Below are 20,608 nucleotides of genomic sequence, written 5' to 3'. Positions count from 1 at the left end.
TAAGCGTGAATTATTACATCATAGAATTAATTAGCAAAGACAGGGCGGAGAATCATGTTGGTGTGATAAAGCAGCAAGTTATTGGTGGTCTAGTCACAGATGACTCATCGTGGTCTCATGATGTTAAAATGTTCTCATAATGTTAAATGTCTCATGATGTTCTTATCATCTGTAACTACTTTTTATCAAAGCAAAAATAATATTCACAAACAGCTTTTTAAAAATCCAAACGCTACTATTTTCGTAAATTATGAATTTTTAAAGCATAGTAAAAATTTTAATGAAAATTTTTCCGTGGTAATTCGAAGAAAAGTAAATTAACTAATTTGACATTTGTATATTAATTTATCGAATTTAAGCATATTTTACATCAATATATTTCATTATGGAAGTGAAATTAAATTGTCTTCATTGTTGCTTCTATCATTTCAACCTAATTTTTTTCCATTGTTGATATCAAGATATGATCCAACTAATTATTTAATGCTGAGTATCTTTCAGTGGTATGCTTTTGTTAAAAATTCTGTTATACTTTAGATAAAGTTCAAGTGCAGAATCAAGCATTGGTGAAACATTTTTAGCTCATTTTTGAAAATTGCTATTAGGATTGCCCTTAGGAAGTACATTAGAAATAAATTTCCTAAAGGAAGCAATTTTTCTATTGGAAACAATCTTCAGTAGTATCTGATCAATAGCCGAATTTCAACCAGAATATAAACAAATTTAGTAAGAAAACCCACTTGCATTGTATTAGTGAACAGAGAAATCGAATTTTTTATTTTATTTTTTAGTCATTACTTATTATTGAATATATTAAGAAATACGTATTTAAATCTTCTATGAAAAAAAACTTTAATGGATATGAAAATCAAAAATAGTAGAGCACACACTTTGTTTGACATAAAATCTAAAACTGATTAAAGAGCAAAGCTTAAAAACTTTTTTTCATAGATTATTGCCATAATACCCACGTTAACTTAATAAAAAGAACACCGCTTTCAGGAGTGATGAATTAATCTTTTGAATCCAAGACTCATAAATTTCAAGAATGGTAAAGATTAAAAGAACTACTCAAAACCTCTTTCAAGAATTAATTCTTGTCTTGCTGAATGCCTAGCAAGGGAAAATATCCTCCCTTTCAATGCAAGATTCGTATTAAAAGTACTTCTATTGTACAATCTGCCTGGCGCATGTTCTATATAACCCATTTTGAGACACTAATTTTCCTTGAATAGGCTGTTGTTCACCAGATGTAACACTTCTCTTTGTAATGTAACTTGGGCAACTTTAAGCACTAAACCTACCGACATTTTACTGCTTGATTTGATCGTAAAACTTCTTTTAACAATGCGAACAAGCCGAAAAACTACTTTCACATAGAGAAACACATGGATTTTCTTACCGAATACTAGCAATTGAAAGGAACCGAGATCCATAGATAAAAAAAGTTCTGAATCCACAGCCTTGTGATACGTTCAAACAGTTAGAAATCGTATCAGCCTTTAATGCATTTATTTAATTTCATTAAATAGTTAATGCTGTTTTATTGCAAAGCAATAATTATAATTGCACAGATACATTCATTAATTCTATTCTTCAAAGCAATATCATACACATCATCCAATTTTGAAGAATATAAATAAATGTTTTCCATTTATTAAATATATTTTCTTTCTTTCATATGCCAAACTTTTTTTAATAGTCCTTATTATTACCAAGTAATTTTTTTCATTTACGCTTTTCGCAGCCCGTCACAAGACACAACTCTTCCTCCCATTTGAATGTGCTTTGATTTTTTATAGAGATTTTAAATATATATTTATAATATAATTATATATTTTAAAGATATAATTTCTAAAAAAATATTTTTTATATTTATAAAAAAAGCGGTTTTTTTTATAACCTGTGCCCTCTCCCCCCCCCCAAAAAAAAAAACGAAAGACAAATATGATTTGCAAAAACCAGTGAACAACGCTTGTATTTAAATAGTGAAATAAAAAATAATATTAAGCAGTATAAGAGAATAATAGTAACTACATTTATCAAGATGCTTTAAATAAAAACGTCTATAAAAAAATTAAAAACGCTTTTACTAAAAACTCATTCTAAACAGTAAAAAATAAATAATTAGATCCAAAAATTTTCAAATTTGCCTTTCATTACGTATTAAATGCTTGGCCAAAATCTATATACAAAGCTTAAACAATAGTTAAAATTACATTTATAAATAAATATTTGTCTCGCTTAATAATTGGGATGAAAATAAATTAAAAAATTTTATATAAGGATTTGTTTTTTTATATTTTACAGCATTTTAATAAAAGTATTATTAAAAGTTCAAACGTACTTTTTTGCGAACTAATCACAATCATTAACTGTTATACATGATTATGACATGTAAATATGAGGGATTCCCTACCTTTAATAAGTATAATAGTTTTCATTTGGATATTAAATTTGTGGCGAAATAATGAAATATCCAAATCAGAAATGAAGTATACAGCTCATATCACCAATCGATCCTGCAATCGCGAATTCTTACGAAAAGCGTTATTTCCCCTTTTCGGGAGTTCGTTCCCCTAATTGGAGGGACCACCCAAATTCTAACTGTCAGCGAAAACCACAAAATGACCTTAACAAGCAGATGACCCACCCCGTTTATTGCATTTAAGGGGGAAAGCATTGACGACTTTCTACGTTGGAGCCGGGTTAATAGCAGTTTGCGGAAAGCAACTTCCTACGTTCCAGCCGGGTTCAAAACAGTTTTCGGAAAGCAACTTCCTACGTTCCAGCCGGTATTCAAGAGACACGTTGGAGCGACTTTCTACGTTCCAGCCGGTTGAAGGGTTAACAATTGCTGAAGTGCTGAAGTGCTGAGTGCGTCTACAGACCAGAACCTATAATTCTAGGAGTTATGAGCTTTTGGACGGTAAAGAGCTTCTCATTAGTGAAAAAGAATCTCTCTCAATACTGTCATGCGGCCCGTTTCAAAAGTTTTCGACGTCTTTGGAGCCATACTAGTTTGTTTTCTTCAGCGAGAAGCTGAAATTTCTGGATCTTGTAAGGTTTCAATTGAACTCTGATTTTGCCATTCGTTGAACTGATCGGCCCCTTATTTCCAGTTCACCAGCGATCTTTCTCATGGAAACCTTCAAATTTCATTGAACTCGCCTTTTGTTAACCTTACGGCTACTGAAAGAGTTCACCATACGTTTTAGTTCACTTCCTGGACTTTGATCATCATTGCCAAGCTCCCTCTTCAGACACTATTTTCCCGAGGCACATTAAGCAAACAAACGACTTCATACTGTTCGTTTTTCAACTTTAAAATAGCATATCTTTTGCTTGGCATCGTAAAGAGCCCAAAAAATCAGTACATAAACTAAAATATGTTATAATTGAAGTGGTAGACAAGAAGAAATAAACAAAAATTGAAAAGAAATGAATTTACTTTTATTCTATGGTGTAATATCTTTGTCCGAGTTTTTGGGCCTTACCCTATTGCATATTTGTAATTTTGGATACTCTCTGTATGCTTTTATTTCATTAAACTCCCTGCACTATATATCTTTATGAAATGAGCAGTTGTTGTGTTAAGCAGTTTATTTTTAAAAAAAAACTCTCTCTCTCTTTTTTTTTTTTTGCAAAAATATTTACATGTCCAGTATATTTAAATTCAAAATGAAACAAATTTAGGAATGCTGTACTGTTATGAGCAACCACTGATTTTTCTTTTTCGATTCCGCTGAAATAGAATTAAATGTAATTAGATTAATACATATCTTATAAAATATTATTGAGTTTAATGAAACTTTAACTATGTATTCAAAATTTTTTGTTAATCCTTGATTGAGTATCTTCTCACATTCTCTTTCCTTCTTTAATAGAGCTTTATCAAAGAAAATGGAGACTGCTGAAGGTGAAGAAAGTCTGCAATTTAGAAAATTAGGCGTTTCTTTGTTTTATCACCAACTTGAAGCTGTCAATAAAGTTTTTGCATCCGTCAAAAATTATACACCATCTCAAAATTTCTTTTCTACCAGCATTGAATCGCTTGGAAATGTAAGGATATTCAAAACAGTTTCTTAATTTACAAAAAAATTGATATCTTTATATATATATATATATATATATATATATATATATATATATATATAAACTTGTTCTAATTTTTATTTATTTCAATATTTTTATTGGTGGCTAACATACTTTATCATATGTTCTTGAAACATTTTAATTCTAACACACTATCTCATATACGTTTTATGAGTGTAATTATTGCAGCATATTTCTTAGTTAGAAAAATTTTGAAAAAATTCTAAGTAACTCACTCAGAAGGGAAAAGGTAAGATAATAAGTCAGATTAACATTATAGAGATTATTGGCTGATGATTAATTCTTTTTTCTATGTGTCATACTGTTTTTTTTTTTTTTTTTTTTTTTTTTATTTAACCTGCCTGCAGCCATAGATTAATACAGAGGTTAATCCATGCTAGTGTATTAGTGTATTATATGACTTAAAGTTGTAAATAAAAAGGAAGATGTGGAATTAAATGATTTTTTACCTTATATTTCATGTAAGCAAACATTTGTGTATTATCAATTCAAAATATTTTTGTAAGGAATGCAATTTATCTAGTATCTTGATTAAATTTCTCAATTATATTAACGAACAAAATCATTGAGGGTATGAATTTTTTTTCATGCATTTTCTTATTCTGAAGTTAATCTCAGCATTCAGAATTAATCATCATGAATTGTGTTTTCTAAAGAGAAAAAGAATTTAAAAAAAAAAAAAAATGTCTTTAATACAGTATGGTTTAAATCATTGTGGAATAACTGTGTTTATTGTAATAATACTAGTTTTTTTTTTTTTTCATTCTGCCATCTTAATGTAAAAAGACAAATTTAAATATTTTAATCATTAACTCTAATTGTGAAACACAATCAGTTATACGATGTAGAATTAAGCTACTAATTATAGAATAAAAAATACGACTATAAATTACAAATTAAAATAGAAATAATTTTAAATATATTTTCTTGTATGTTTTGCAACATCACATTAGCTGATAGAAGACATATTTGAATAAATTAGTACACTAAAATTATAACTGTAAATGATTAACATTAAAAAACTCATTTTTCCCGAATACTGTAATATTTGGAGCCACAGAATTATACCCAAAAATCATCCTTTGATTTTTTTTCTTCTTTTTTTCCAATATCATAGCCTCATTTCTGTGTTTAGTGTGATATTTTCTTACATTATGCTTGTCTTTATTAAAGGAAGGATTTTTTTAGTTAGAAAATTATGTTCAGTTAAATGTTTTAATGAATGGCTTGTAATGAAATTATTTATGTTCATTGGTCACAAATTGAAGCAAAATTTACTTATAGATTATGCATTTGTGTTTAGGTGAGGTGAGGTGAGGTGAGCTATTGTAAATTAGAATATTATGAACATGTTGCTCAGTGGATGCAAATTGGAATTCAGATTTGTGATGCTCTTTAAAGCAAATGCATTTTTAAGAGTTTTTTCAAGATATGTATCAAGGACACCATTTAAATGAAGAATAAAAGTGCTATTTAAGCAATAAATTTAATGTAGAGACAAACATAAATGGTAATTCTGCTTAATTTAAAATTGTACTTTTTGCCTTGTAAGTCTAAGAAGGTTTTTGGTGGTGGCCTATCTGAATCATCCTACATAAATTCAATAGATTTTATATCTGGTAGTGAGCTGACTAACATTCCCAAATGATATATAATACTTGGAAATACTTATTTCCAAGTATTTTGATGTTAGAGATACTGTACGTGGACAAATAATATCTCATAATAGCTAAAAATCTGGATCAGCTGTACTTCTAAGCAATTTATATAGAAATCTAGGACTTTGTCCTCATATTTGTGATGACTACTGAATCTCTGTCACGGATATGAACTGGTGCAACTATTTTTGACGAAACCTCTTTTATGGATGCGAGATCTCTCTTGGGCAAGTAAAGGCTAACAATATATTGCTTCCTTTCTCCTAATCTTAACATGCCTAGAATCACTCTTCAGACTATATATATTTTTTTAAAATAAAGACTATTAAATCTCATTCCTCTTGACGTCATAGATCATGATATCACCAACTTGAATAATTTTCTTTTGAATAGGAACTGAGTGGAACACTGGTAATTTGTTCTCTCAGATCAACCTAACCTAATGAAGACTTTATTCAGCAGCTGAATAGTAGATTGAAAATTCTGTGTCAGCTTTAAAGCTTTGCCTGACATTCTTATAGCTGCTACATACATAATTTTGTGTGTACGTGCACGTGCCATTTCCAGATATGACATTTAGATATTGATGAACTGCATATGCATTTGACTCTCTTGAGGCTACCAATGAACTTTAACCATTCTTTATTAAAATGGTGTCTGATTCATGACAAATTAACTTTTCACCTTTAAACTGTATTAACTTTAAAACAGCAATACACATCCAACACATTATCAATTGCCTAATATTGCCTATTTTATGTATTCTACTAATCCATGGGCAAAAGTTTAATTTAAAATTTATTTAAAGTAATTAACATAAATAATTACTTAATTGATATTTATTGAGAAATTTAATCAGGAAACATAATTTTTCAAATTGTCCTTTAATTTTGAAGAGAGGCATTGTTAATATGAATATACAGAAATTATTTTATGAATACAGAAATGATAGTCAGCAATATTTAGGGAGTTTTGGTAAGAAATGTCAGAAAATATCTTCAAAAAAATAAAAGCATGAACAATCAAATCACTTATTGTTCATAATAAATCATAATTATAACTGATGTTATAAGGGGTAAGTAGCCAAGTCTGAGCATTCAAGAGAAACAAATGAAATATATATTTTTTGAAACATCATAATTTGGTCTGAATAATATTGGCATTTGAAACTGAGATTTGTTGAGATCGGTAAATTACAACAAATTAAAGTAAGGTTTACTTTTAAATATTTTAAGCCTATTTAGTTGAATGTAATAATACACAGTGTAACTTTATGTGCACTGCAAACTAGGTTGTCACAATGTATGAAGAATATTCAGAATATTCATGAAGAGTTTAAAAATTTCATAGATTTATTTATTTATTGCCTTATCTTATTCAGTCTTGTTTAAATCCATTTTCTTCATAGGTTTTTATATGCAATCAAGAGGACCAGCTGTGTGCTTTAGCAAAAGCCATTCTCAAACATCCAGAAGCTGGTGAACTTGCTTTTGGTATTTTTAATCCCAATGTTGCATCCATAGCTGTGTTTTTAGAACTATATGAAATTATTACTTCAGCAATCAAGGAATGCTCACTTAATACAATTTTTGTTCTTCTACATAAAGTGAGTTATATTACTTACTGTGAAATAAAAATAAGGCATGAGACGTTGCATTTTTCAAAAATTATTTATTTGTTGATGCTTTTTATCATTCCTTTGTTTCACATAATTAGGTTGATCTTCATGGTATTCTGAAGGGAAAAGGTTCAAACTACTGTGACAGACGAAAACTTTTTAAATTAATATGCAACTCATTACTTGAATGTGGATCTAGTCCTTCAAAAGAACTGCAAATGGTGCATGATGTATGTTTTTTTCTATATATTGTAATGAAATTTAGTTAATCATTGTAAATCTTAAAATCAAAATTTACTTGAATATTATTAATTTAAAATTGTCTGATTTATTTTCAGCTTTATTTTTTGTTCCTTGCTAACTGATAATTGAGAAGTGTAAAATTATAATTTATGTATTAAAGCTGTAGCACTTTTCTCTTTCTTTGAAATGCTTGATTTTTTTTTTAAAAAAATTATTATACATTTGCTTGCTTTTTCTTTTTAAAATTTGGATGATCAAACAAATTTTTAAAAAATAATGCAACTAATATGAAATAAATGAAAAAAAACTGTTGAAAAGTTTTTTACAGTATCAAAAGTCTATTAGGATGCATATTGCGAAGTGCTATTAAGTTTTGAAAATTTACATTCTAACTACTCAATACTTCCCACAAAATCGGCACTTGGATAATCAATACTTGTTTTTCTTCACTTTCTTCTTTTCAAACATTTTTCTTTAAAAATTTCTCAAAGAAAATACTTTATTTAATATGCATTTATTTTACTTAATCAATTTTTTTGTTACTAATAACTCATGCTTATAAATATATATCATCAATTAACATTAGAATTAACAGAAATAGACCTGTCATTTTGATTGGTCTTGTAGTTCTTTCGGTAAAAATAAAATCAAATACCATTATTAAAAAGAAAATGTTAATCTTTCTCATGTATAAATAAAAATTTTAAAATAATTAAAGGTAACAAATTATGTTTAATTCTAAAACACATTTAGAGAAAGTTAAATACTTTTGTATGAGATGGATATGCATTTTCGGCTATTATCACACTGATCGACTACTAAGTGGATTAAAATTCTGTGTCTTCGTTATACATGGCAGGCGAATCTATTTTGCCGCGGATTTAGGCGAGCAGCGCGTGATTTTATACAATACATATTTTTGCGTATTTTGCGCTCTAGTGACAGACTGCGAAAAACGTAAAAATACGCTTCTTGCAAATGTGTTAATGCCCATCAAAAGATGTATATATTATAAAACTAGATTGATTTTTGAATTTTTCATAAGGCTGCTAATCAAAATCATCTAACAAATGGGAGATTTGATTAAGGAAATTCAATTAGAGATGGAAAAGGATATAATATACTTTTAGAGTTTTCATTCATTAAAATATTAAAATACGATAGCCACCCACTTCCAAGAAAATAGTCTTTAAGCTTTCAGCATGGCTTATATTTTAATTAGTTATCAATATTCGTGAACAATGTATCAACATAGATGGTAGCAGCCTCCCAACTAGCGTTTAGGGTTCAATCCTCCGTGAGTTCGATAATTTTTAACTTATTTCAAAATTAATACTTTCAAATTATTTACAAATATTATTATTAAAATATCTATTGTCTTTTGTCGAAGAAATAATTATTAAACCTATGCTCAAAATTAAAATTTTAAATAATTATAAAAGCAACTTTAATCTTGATAAATGACTACTATAATTGCTATCATTATTATAATATATTAAATTAGTTATAACATTTCAATCTAAATTTACAGAATTGGTTGGAACCACTTAAGGAACAAATAGTAGCTGTTAATTTATTGAATACATTGGCGAGTTATCCAAAATTGTAACGACCTTTTTCAACAGATCTGAAAAATGTTCTGCTCACACATAGTTGCCACTTAAGTGTTCAAGATGTCAAAGCATTTTTTATTTTCTTTGTTTTAATGGTAATCCTGGCTCTGATATGTAATTAAAAATTAAGTATGCTTAACAAATTATAAAATGTCCAAATAAGAAAAACCTTCATAAATTTTTTTATAATGAGCGAAATTATAATTATTATTTATTACCATTAAAGTTATATTTAAAATCATTATTCTATTTAAAAGTTACAATTTATCTGTGATTCAAATATCATGTGAATGATTATTTATTTAATGGATTAGAATGATTAAAATTTTAATAAAAATGTTGATTAATTTAATTTAAAATTATTAGTTAAATCTCATTCAAGAACAATCCCTGACCCTACAGATAATGTAGCAGCTTACCCTTCCTGGTTGATAAGCTACCACACTACTACCACTCTGTTGATCTGTATGAACAACTAATTAGACTTGAACTGTGCTGAAAGTGTGAATATTATATTCTTGGAAGTGGCTGGCTATTAATATTTTAAAGATAAAGAAGGCATACTATTAATATACTTAGCTTCGTCTCAAATTAAATTTCCAACCTGTATCTTCCTCTTGTATGTTAATCATCTTTTTGTCAGAAAATTTATCAGCCATGGATTTGTTATTGAAAATAATGTTACAAATTCTAAATAAATTCATTTATGTTTTTTATTAGTGATTATTATCCTTTTATTTTCAAATATTTAAAACCCTTTCTTGGTAACATATAACAGAATTACACACTTAATTCACAATTTGTAACCAAAGACATTTTTACATTTTTATTATTATCTTGTCAAATTATACATCTCTTCAATAGAGTATTCAGGAATAGCAGCCTCATTCTACCTTACGATTGGGAATTATTCTTGTGGAAAATATTTAGAGTTGGCTTTGGGTGTGTTTGATCTTTGTGATTATTATTTAAAATTAATCCATGTTTTTTTAAAAATAGGATCTTGTTCAGTACCAACTATCTTTAAAATACTGTATTTTTGAACCCAAACATTGTTTTAATTTTCTGGCAATACAACATATGGAAAATTAAGGCATTATATACAAATTAAGTTTTGGAGATTAAAAAATGCTGACTGGTCTTTGTTAGAAACGAAATTTTAATATATATATATATATATATATATATAAATGATTTCTGAAAAATAACAAATTAGATTAAAAAAATTAAGTTTAATCATAAATTAAAGTTGTTTAAACTTACTATTTTTTACAATTGACAAATATTTGCCTCATCATTTTGCACTAAGCTGCCGTTTCATATCTTATCAAATTTATTTTGACAAACTGCTTCCATTCTGTCTGTCTATTATATCTATTGTTCTGTGTAATGATCTATTAAGGCTGTGGAGATATCTCATTTTATTTATCATTGCCTGACGATTTTAGAGGGGGGGGGGTAATAAAAAGATTTTTAGAAATACCGTCTTTATAATTACAAATTATCTTTTTAGGTTCTCACTGATCATTTTCGCATTACTTTGCTGCGGACATTTCCTGAATTTTATGAAGATACTATTTCTTTTGTTTTGGATGGTAATGTATATTTAAATATCAATATTTGCAGTGATGTTAAACATAGAATATGGCTTTAAAACTGTCGAATTTAAAGATATCAACTAATCAAATCAATTTATCTTCATGAACACAAGACAAATATAAAATAAAATATTTACTGTTTATAATGAAAATTTAGAAACAACTTGTTTAAGGATACAAAATGTCCAATCATTTGTTTGTTTCTCTCTGTATTATCCACTTTTTGATTGAATAAATAAGAGTTATATTGTTATAAATGCGATTAAAATAGTTTAAAATGCATTCAGCATAATCATGTAATTGCCATATAATTTTTCAAGGTAAGACCTCTCTTACAGTGCTTACTAGCTCTATGTTACAAGTTTCATGTCATATTTTATGTGTGTAGAGTGAAATATAACTGGTAAGTAATGACACTCTTAAGTGTAGTAAAAATTTGAAACAATGAAATGAAAGTATTCAACAAAAATATACGTAAATATGAAAAAAGAGGAATGATACTTTTTTCTTCACCTTTCAAGAAGGATAGGCAGTATAGCAATGTACATTCAAAAATTATAATCATGAACAAGAGAAGTGTATTCGGATAATGCATTATAGAAAAATGCCAAAATAAGCATTTTCTCATCAAATGGTACTTCAACAGAGAGCGCCCTCTCTTCATAAAAGTATGGGATGTGGATAAAAAAGAAAAACTGGAAAAGGGGAGTCAGACATAGGATAAAAACATTAGAATTCAAGTTATTTATTTTAATAAAAATAAATTGAAAATAATGTAAGCAGAAATGTAATAAAAGAGTAAATATTGTAATTCTTATATAATGCCTTTATAATTGTACCGTTGTAAGTAGTATTTAGAAACTAAAATAGAACTTACACAGTTAAAAATGTTTTCCTGAAGAATAGATATTCACCCGTATAATTAAAAAAAATAATTTGAAAAAAAAAAATCAACCTTTTAAAAAAGTATCACATTAAATTTTTCTTTTCTTATTGATTCCTTTCTTGTTTCATAAATTCCTTCATTTTTATAAACTATATCCTGGATCTTAGCCTACACTCGTTTTTACATTATGTGCTAATTATATTTAGTTTTTGTTCCATTTATCCATTATTTAGTTTTCATTAATTTTTAAATTTCATTTACAAGTTTTACAGTTTTGCAGCCTTTTCCAGAGCACTGGAATGAAATTGTCATCCCTGTGTAATATTAAATATCATAAAACATTTCCAGATGACTCCATTGTTATTCAAGGTGTTCCAGGAAGGTTACAACATCATTCTACTTCAATTATTTTTTCCCCTGCTGAAATTAGTTGGGCCTTTTAACTGGAATGTAGTTAAATTTTATCAGTATTAACCTGGGGATTTTAATAGATTACAAATCTAGGAAATCTGAAGAGAGCAAGAAAAGTTATGTAAATTATAGAAACTTAAAAGTGGATGTATTAGCAACTAATTTCAACACTTTAGATAAATTACTTTTCTGCTTAGTATTACAAATTTACAGTAGTATTCAAATTATTGTCCCTATGAGTTTAATATAGTTCTACTAATTTCCTCTTATATATATATATATATATATATATTTGAAAAATGAAGGAAAGGGTGATAATTTATATAGTTATCGTCACAATTTTGTAGTGAACTTATTGTCGTAGAAAAGAATTTATAGGTGTGTTTTATGTAACAGGATTATTTTGTACTCTTTAAGAATACCTGTAGCTTTGGAAATTTTGAAGCAATGGTAAAATTCAAAATTATTTTAATTTAAATATGCTCCTTTATATAATTTATCTGGAATTTTTTTGAATTTACAAGTATTAATTGTCATTTCTTATTTGTTTTAGGGATGGATAAAAATCAAATTTCATTGAATGTTTGGTATGAAATTTTGCACTGCTTCGGTTGTTCAACATTAAATGAAAAGTCTTCAATTCAAGTAATTGAAAATGCTCTAAAAAAATACGCTGAAAATGTATTGTTACCTCCAGATCAACAGGTATTTTTAATCATTATTATATATCTTATCTATATATACGTCCTAAGTGTTCAGTTGAAATAAATGATAGCTTGATTTAATATATATATATATATATATATATAAACACATAATTTTTGAGTAGTTTAGTGGTCGAAGAAAGAGAAGATTTTTTTCGAATTTTAAATTTCGCTTTATTCCATCCCGGTAGGCATAATTTATGTACAAGCAAGGAGCGACAAGGTACGTCACTTCACAGAACGACACAAGAGCGAAAAGAGGAATAAGGCCATGTGGTGGCCCGAAATGTTACCCCCATGATTATATTTTGTGAGATTTTTATAGGAATTTCTTTACACGTGTCGATTTAGGTAAGAGAATTATAGGGAACTTTTAAAAGAATGTGTTAGATCGACAAATTTTTATCCCTTCACTCAATTTGTCAGTCAGCTCAGTGTGTCAACTTGTCGATGATCAGTGTGTCAACTTGTCAATTGTGACGATCAATTTTGCAGAGGTTCCGTTGCATTAATTAAATTTTAAAAAAGGTGGAATTGGATAAGAAAATATTTTAGAATGAAGTTAATAAGGGCTGAATTTAATAACTAAATTTTTTTCTTCTCGAAATAACTAGATAATAAGTAATTGAAGATGATACGTATCAGTTGGTAACATTTTCATTTTCTTTACAGTTATAGTATAAGAATTGTTAAGAAATTAATTTTTTTAATTTTAATTTTTTATTGTATTAATTAATTGATTTATTTTGTTAATTTTAATTTTTAATTAATTTTAACTCAATTCAGCACATATTAACTTCATTCTAAAATATTCTCTTATTTCCTGATCCAATTTCACTTTTTCTATTTAATTAATGCAACAGAAAGCTCTGTAAAAATACTTTCGTTAGCGCTTCCCACGCTCCGAGTGAAAGGATACAAAATTGCTGTTCTAAACAAATTCTTCTAAAAGATCCCTGTGATCGGCACGTGTAGGAAATCCCTATCGAAATCTCACAGTATATAATCACAGGGATAAATTTTTTTTAGCTTTTCCTCATTTTCATTTTGTGTCGTTCTGTGTTGTGCTCGTCGCTTCTGCTTGTTCATATATCATGCCTCTTGGGATGCAATAAAGCGAACTTAAAAAATTTCAAAGTGTCTTTTCAGTCTTCGGCCACGACTCTGCTTCAAATATTGTGTGTGTGTGTGTGTGTGTGTGTGTGTGTGTGTGTGTGTGTGTGTGTGTGTGTGTGTGTGTGTGTGTGTAATATTTTAAACTCTGATTTCAATTATAATTAATTTTAAAGTTTTATCGAAATTGAGACCATAGTAACTTTATTCTAAAATATTCTCTTATTTCCTGATCCCATTCCACATTTTCTATTTAATTAATTCAACGCAAGTTCTAAAATTGCTGAATCGGCTAAAAGTTCCCACACTCCGAGTGAAGGGATAAAAAACTGTCCTGCAAGCACATTCTTTTAAAAGATCCTTGTGTTTCTGTTATTAAAATCGAAACATGCAAGAAATCCCTATCACTCTCATAGTATATAAGCACTGGGAAAATTGTTTTCCCTCTCTTTTAGCTTTTCCTCATTTCGCACTGTGTCGTTTTGTGTTGTGTGTATGCTCGTCGCTTCTGCTTTTCCATAAATCATGCCTCCCGGAATGAAATTAAACAAAATTAAAAATTCAGTGCATTCTCCCTGTCTTCAGTCACACAACTGCTTTCAAAAATAATACTTGTGCGTGTTTGTGTGTATTCATTATTTTATGTGAAGAAGAATGCAGTTTCGAAGACAGTGAAGAGACTTCAGATTTCGTGACGTAGTTTTATTTCATCTTGGAGAAGCACGCATTATTTACAAGCAGGAGCGACGAGCAACACACACAACACAGAAAGACAATGAGGGAAAAGCTCTTGGACATTTTATCCCTGGTCTTATATAATCTGAGATACTGATAGGGAAAATATTTTTTTACAATGCTAATATATTATCAACAGCGCTGGTATAACCATTTTATTTGTGTTTTTATTTGTTAGAAAAAAATTATTTGCTTCTATCCAAAATCATTATATTAAATTATACTTAGTAAAATAGTATTTGAGGAAAAATCCTATCATTGAAGAAAACAAAATTTTTTTATTTGGATATTGTTTAAAGCAGTACTTGTTATTGCAGATTATTTATTTCGACAAGGCAAACTACTGTAACACTTAGAATTGCAAAGAGAACCATTTTTCATACAGAAATATCTCTTTGAAGAACAGTGTTTTTTATAAGGACAGTGGATGAACCCTTGCCCAGTTCCTATAGCTCCTTTTCTTGCTTCTGTTCTCAGAGAAATTTCCTGATTCGGTACTTGTTCTTTAGTCAAGAACATCTGATGCGATACATCGAATTCAGATCTAAAAATCAGGGAATATGTTAAACTTTTGTATCATTCTTGTACCCTGAATAAATATAATCTACTGTATAAATACTTATAAAATTTTAAATTAATATAAATTGAATAAATTATATTTATTGAATAAATACTAAACTAATAAAGTTTAAATATTATTTCTTACCTCGAATACAGTTTGTTCAGAACTCCATCTTTCGTACCAATTTTGTACAGGCCATCTTTATTTTTTTCAAGCACTGCACCGATGAGATTTCGCAAATAAGCTTTTGCTCGATCAACATCTGGAATAGGAACAAAAACTCTACCTCCAATATCAACCTCAGGATGTGTTGCATCTGATATCTTTTTCATTCATTCAAATTTTCTTTGGCTTCCTCTCTAATTAGGAAAATGTTGGTCGACTTATTAGCGAGCATATGCTCTCCTGATTGTGCTTGTTCAGTTTCTTGTTCTTTTGCGTTCATATCCTCGAAAATTTTCTGAAGTTCATTTTCGTCTTCGATAGTTTTTATAATATCTGATGGCAAAGTTGAGATTGTCATTCCAACTCTTGGTTCAATCCCAAACATAGCTTTGTATGGTGATTGTTTAATTCTGAAATTAGAGCTCTGTTTTTCATGAATTGTACAAAACGATGACCATATAACTACTTTATAGTTTCATTATCCTTCATCCATGAAGCCAAAATATTTTCTACGTCTTGATTGGCCCTCTCAACCGAATCCTGCGACTGGCTATGACGAGGCTTCCCATGAACAATCTTCAATTCTGGCCAATACGTACGTAACTGCTCTATAACTGAATTTACAAACGCTCTTCCATTATCAGATTGCAGTAGACAATGAGCCCCAAATATCAAAATGATACATGAAGTACTTGCAACGCACCCTATTCCGTTCTTTTGCTCTGAAGTGCAGGGGTGTTTGTGCTCCGGGGAAACCCCGGAATTCCGGGGATTTTGAACTTCGATACCCGGAAATTCCGGGGATCGTCGTTCAAAAGGAAGTAGGAATAATAATGAATTATTTATTTTGATCTGGACGATTTTGTTTGCTTTGAAAGCAGAAAACGCAAGGTCAGCGTGTGTGGTGAAAACTTTTCCTTTCTTTCTCCAAAGGCAGTGATAATGCGTGAAAAGGGGGAAAAAACTTCTTTTTTGTTCTTTCCTTATTGCGAGTTATGACTCATTCCCCCGTTTCTCGGACATTCTCTTCTGGATTCTTTTCGGCAAGTAGGCGCGGCAGAAAAAAAAGGGAGAGACTTCGCGACTAGATGTGCGATCACGTGACTCTGGGTTCAAAGGTCTTATCTCTCCTGGCGTGGCGCCAATAAGTAGAGAAGGGGGATTTTTCGCCGTATTAGCTATTTGTCATTGATCGCTTCGCAACTTTTTTTTCTCCGCTGTGTAAAATTTTCGTTTCATTTATTGATGCACGTGTAAATTTTTCGTTTCTCTTATTGAAATATTTTTTTATTTATGTACGCAAGAGAATTTCACTTTGAAATTTCAGCATATGAAACAGAAATTACCCCTTAAAAATTCATATCTAATTAGTTTTACAGCATTAGATCCAGAGCTAAGAGGTAAAACCAGTACAATATTAGCTTTTGAAAAATTATCATCTTTTATGTCCCATATTTTTAGTGATAATGAAAAGTCAAAAGTAGAAGCTGAAATAAGGTTATACCAGAGTGATATTGATATCACCAAAAAAATGCTCTACACATCTGATGAAAGTGGAAATCAAGTCAAGTGTACAATTGATAAATATTGGTCTAAAGTTTTTAATTTAAAAGATGATTTCACAAATGATTATAAGTATCCTACATTGGCTAAATTGGTCAAAGCCTGCCTTAGCTGCTTCCATGGCCCATTAGTGGAAAGTGCATTCAACTTAATGGATACACTTGTCACTGACTATAGAACCTCTCTTAAGATTGATTCCCTAGATGCAGTGCAGACTATTAAATATGATTTAATGGCTTCTAAAGAAACCTCATGTGAAAAATATGGCTCAAAAAATCCAATGACTGATCCAATTCACAAAGATCTCTTACTGAATATGAACAGAAGTTGGAAAACATATCAAGAGGACTTAAAAACATGTATTTCAGATGAGTCACCTATAAAAGTCTCTGAAAAACCTTCTACATTAGCAGAAAAGCAAACTGCTTCTACCTCTGCATGTGCAGTTCTCGAGGAAATTTCTTCAACTGTAAATGAGGAAAATAAAAGTCAATCTTCCTGCAATTATGAAGTTCACCACAAAAGAAAGACAAGCCCACAAACATCAGAAAATAAAAAAAAGCAGCAGAAATTAGATAATTTTTTTAAAGAATTAATTCAGGTAATTTAAAATATTTGCATAAAATGTAGTAGTTTATATGTTTGAAAATTTATAGTTATTAATTTTGCAAAAAAAGTAATTCATTGAACTTTTATAATTAGGTCATTCAATATTTCACAATTGTAATTTTTCATTTCTCTCCCCCCCCCCTTCTCGAAACTCCAAAATGCCGGTAGTAAGTCCGTAAAAGTTTCAGGGGATTTTTTGGGGTCCCACAAACACCCCTGGAAGTGGTCGTAGTAATACAAATATCGTTAAATGGTCCTTAATAATAAACTTAAATTCATTTTCTGCCTGAGATTGCATGTCAATCAAATCCAGTTGGCAGCGACTATTCATTCCTGAGTGAATGATAAATTTAGAAATCAAACCTTTTTTTTTTTTTTTTTTTTCATATTTTTTTCTGTTGACATATTTCACACATTCATAAAAAAATTTGTATCATCTCAGTGGTTATGTTAGCATATTTTCTTGAAGTTTCGATTTTAAGTCTGTCTCTACCACTATGTCCTATGGCCACATGTGCACTTTCGATGGCATCAAAAATTTCTTCAACTGGTAATTAATATTTGATGGGCTCATTTGAAGAAACCAACTTTTTTATTCCACTGATTTCAAGAATGTCGAGCCTTTTTAATCTGCGGTACTGAACAGAAGTCTTGCTAACGGCAGATTTTGCTTTTTCAACTTCGGATAAAAGAGTGTTGTATTCATCACGTGTCATCACATTTAAATTGTTCTGTTTTTTCTGTAACAATTGTATTTGTTCAAGAAATCTATTTTTCCACTTTTTAGCGTAAAAAAACATTAATATTTTTTTTCGCTCATCGTAAATGAATCAACCAGCACAAACATCTTCCAACAAGAATAAAATTGAACTGCACTTTCTTTTGGATATTTCACGAACAAGAAATCTAGATTCGTACGGTTTTTACCGGACAAAATAGGAAATAAGTAGAGAAAATCCATTCTCCTTCGCGCTGTAATTCATGTTTTCCCTGGCGCTGCCAGTTAAAACGCGTTTTCACTAGTGAATTCGCGTTCTCCCTAGCGCTGTCAGTTAAAACGCGTTTTCCCTAGTTAATTCGCGTTTTGACTGATTTCGGGTTTTCACTGTAACATATATATATAAGTAGATACATGGCCGAAAAGAAGAAAATGTTGAAATTTTAACTTCGATTTATTTCATTTATTCCCTTCTATGATTTTACTATGAGATTTTATTAGGGATTTCTTCGATTCGTGTAGACTTATAAAAGGATATCTTAGGTATATTTTTAAGGTATAGGCAAGTGTTATGAATTTTCATTCCTTCTCTCGAAATGTGATTAAATTCATAAATCAGCAGTTTTATTAAGCACGTGTTGAAAATGATGAAATAAAAAGTGTAACTGGATCAGAAAATAAGAGGATATTTTAGAATGAAATTAATGCGGGCTAATTTAAGATTTAAAAAAATTATAAAATTAATTAATAATTTAGATTTTAAAATATCATTACAATCCCCCCCCCATACACACACGCGCACCACAATATCTGGAATTGTATCAGGGTTCTTTGACACACAATCCTACCTTAAGTGGTGTCAAATTAAGAGTATAAAATTTAAATGTGTCTTAAGAGTGATACCTTTCATTGCCTTTATATTAATTTTGAAATCATTTTCAACAAGGATATTAGAAATATAAAAAGACAAAGAGTTGTATTCGTAAAATATTATTTAAACCAAAATAATCTACAGTAACAAAATATTAATAAATTGAAAGATATAGTGCACAGATATATTCCTGCCTTTTTTCTGTAGAAGCTCAGCTGATAAATTTTACATGGTGAGGATAGTCTGTAATATACTTGATTACAATATTTTTAAATATTGGAAAATTTGAGTAACAAAATTATTAAATGTCATAAAATATTAAGTAAAATATTTGTATTGTTGTGATTTCACCTAAATGAAATATCAATATAAATAAGATTTCATCCAAATGAGATATTTGATACTGAAAATAATTACAAGATTCAAAATACTCTTTTAATAAATATTAAACGTGAAGTGAAAAGCATTAAAAGTTTTTTTGCGTAGGTTAGGAAAAAATATTTGGGAATATCAAAACAAGAGATAACAGAACAACACAAGAGATAACAGAGAGTATTTCAATTACAATCAGAGGTGTAAAAAATTTCTTCTGTGCTATTTTCTACCTTATTTTGATTGTCATGCCAGAATACATGCCATTAGCTAGTATATAAGAACCTTGGAATATTATTTTTCCTTCATTTACATGTTTACAACTCACAATATTTTAAATATTATTTGCAATTGTATTGTAATTTAAATATTCCAAATAAACAAAGAATGTACTATATAAATCTTAAATTGCTGTAAAGAATAGTGACATTATTAATGAATTCACTTATAATTTTTTATTTGTTGAGTCAGGAACGTATGCGCCTTTTTTTAAACACAGCGCATTTTATTTTAAAGCAAGACATGTTCAACATGACTTACCACCACAAGGTATTAAGCAAGTGAGGCGCATAACTACGTCTATTATAGCTGATTGTAGCATGTCGGCATCGATGTCATCGACGACCCGTCGAATGGCATCTTTCAGTTCCACAAACGTGGCCGGAGAGCCCCGTTAAACACGAGACTTAAGGTATTCCCACAACCAAAAATCCGCTAGAATAAGGTCTGGTAATCGTGTGGGCCATTTAATCACATCTTCGGCTTATCACTCACTCCTCAGTGAATTTGTCTAGAAGGAATGTCTTGATGGAACGAGCAACGTGAAACAGTGCACCGTCCTGCATGAAGGTGAGGACATGTAGTGCATGTCTTTGCTGCTAAGCAGGCATAACTTGGTCTCGCTAAAGCATATGATACCGTTCTGCAGTGACAGAATATGTTTTCCACCTGATACAACTAAACGCTCGTCAAAAAAGAAAGGGCCTGGAATGAAAGAAGCTGTGAAACCACACTTCACACATGGAGAATTTAATGGTTTGGTCTTATACTCAC

At 29.5% G+C, this 20,608-nt stretch overlaps 1 protein-coding gene across 1 annotated transcript in view; it reads left to right on the top strand.

Annotated features, from left to right (window-relative positions):
- The window catches only part of LOC129959926 (ectopic P granules protein 5 homolog), a 141,738-nt gene that overhangs the window by 87,261 nt on the left and 33,869 nt on the right, over positions 1 to 20,608 (top strand). The window contains exons 32-36 of the mRNA XM_056072829.1: positions 3,888 to 4,062; positions 7,183 to 7,380; positions 7,491 to 7,622; positions 10,762 to 10,843; positions 12,697 to 12,848. Of these exons, the coding sequence (XP_055928804.1) occupies positions 3,888 to 4,062; positions 7,183 to 7,380; positions 7,491 to 7,622; positions 10,762 to 10,843; positions 12,697 to 12,848 (739 nt within the window). The remainder of the gene's footprint in view (positions 1 to 3,887; positions 4,063 to 7,182; positions 7,381 to 7,490; positions 7,623 to 10,761; positions 10,844 to 12,696; positions 12,849 to 20,608) is intronic.

This window comes from Argiope bruennichi, chromosome X2 (assembly GCF_947563725.1).
Source record: "Argiope bruennichi chromosome X2, qqArgBrue1.1, whole genome shotgun sequence".
Classification (NCBI taxonomy): Eukaryota; Metazoa; Arthropoda; class Arachnida; order Araneae; family Araneidae; genus Argiope; species Argiope bruennichi.
This window is presented reverse-complemented; position numbering and strand designations above follow the sequence as displayed.